This window comes from Pundamilia nyererei, unplaced genomic scaffold (genome assembly GCF_000239375.1).
Source record: "Pundamilia nyererei isolate P.nyererei 1_Seehausen unplaced genomic scaffold, PunNye1.0 scaffold00093, whole genome shotgun sequence".
NCBI classification, from domain to species: Eukaryota; Metazoa; Chordata; class Actinopteri; order Cichliformes; family Cichlidae; genus Pundamilia; species Pundamilia nyererei.
In genome coordinates this window covers 1,421,199-1,421,924 of record NW_005187494.1, presented here as the reverse complement: position 1 = coordinate 1,421,924, position 726 = coordinate 1,421,199, and the positions used below count along the sequence as shown (strand labels likewise).

Sequence of the window (726 nt, the reverse complement as noted above, 5' to 3'; positions counted from 1 at the left end):
TGAAATATGTGTGTTTGCAACTATTCTTTTGACACTACTGATAATCATTTTTCTAGTAAGAATGTAAAATATCCATTGGGAGCTGCAACTGTGTGAGATTTTGCTGTATTTCTTCATTTGCACACGAACATGTGTCCTTGCTTCACCTAACTAAAAACACATATATCCTTTTAAATATCTTTATTTTACTTACCAACCATTACCTTATCATGTAACATGTAATGCTCAGTTTCAATGTTACCGCCCCCACACAGTGATACGGATCCATTTGAAATGTTAATACCTGAATTAATGTGATTCTTATTTTAATGCAATGCAAAACCAGTGGATGCTGCTAATTGGATTCTGGTCCTGCACATGATCTTATTATGCACATGCTAGGAAAACTATCATTTCTCTCACCATGTCATCATCTTCTTCTTCAAGCTGAGTGCGGGTGACCTTCCTCATTGCCATTTCCTGAAAGAAAAGTGTTGTAGTTCTTATTTATTCATTCAGTTTCGGTATATTTTAAATATACTGTTCAATTCAATTCAATTCAATTCAATTTTATTTATATAGCGCCAAATCACAACATAAGTCGCCTCAAGGCGCTTCATACTGGCCATGAGTTTTGATGTCTTGACACTTTAGGTCTGAATGAAATGTCTATCAAGCCCAATAAGCTGATTTAATTCAAAATACCTCTCCATTAGTGCTGATCAAAGTAGTCTGGAAGAGGTCTCC

At 35.3% G+C, this 726-nt stretch overlaps 1 protein-coding gene across 1 annotated transcript in view; it reads right to left on the bottom strand.

The window, feature by feature from the left end:
* LOC102211321 (lamin-A-like) overlaps positions 1–726 on the bottom strand; it is a 7,263-nt gene that overhangs the window by 1,352 nt on the left and 5,185 nt on the right. The window contains exons 11-12 of the mRNA XM_013912566.1: positions 685–720; positions 403–459 (exon numbers count right to left, since the gene is read on the bottom strand). Coding sequence (XP_013768020.1) covers positions 403–459; positions 685–720 — 93 coding nt within the window. The remainder of the gene's footprint in view (positions 1–402; positions 460–684; positions 721–726) is intronic.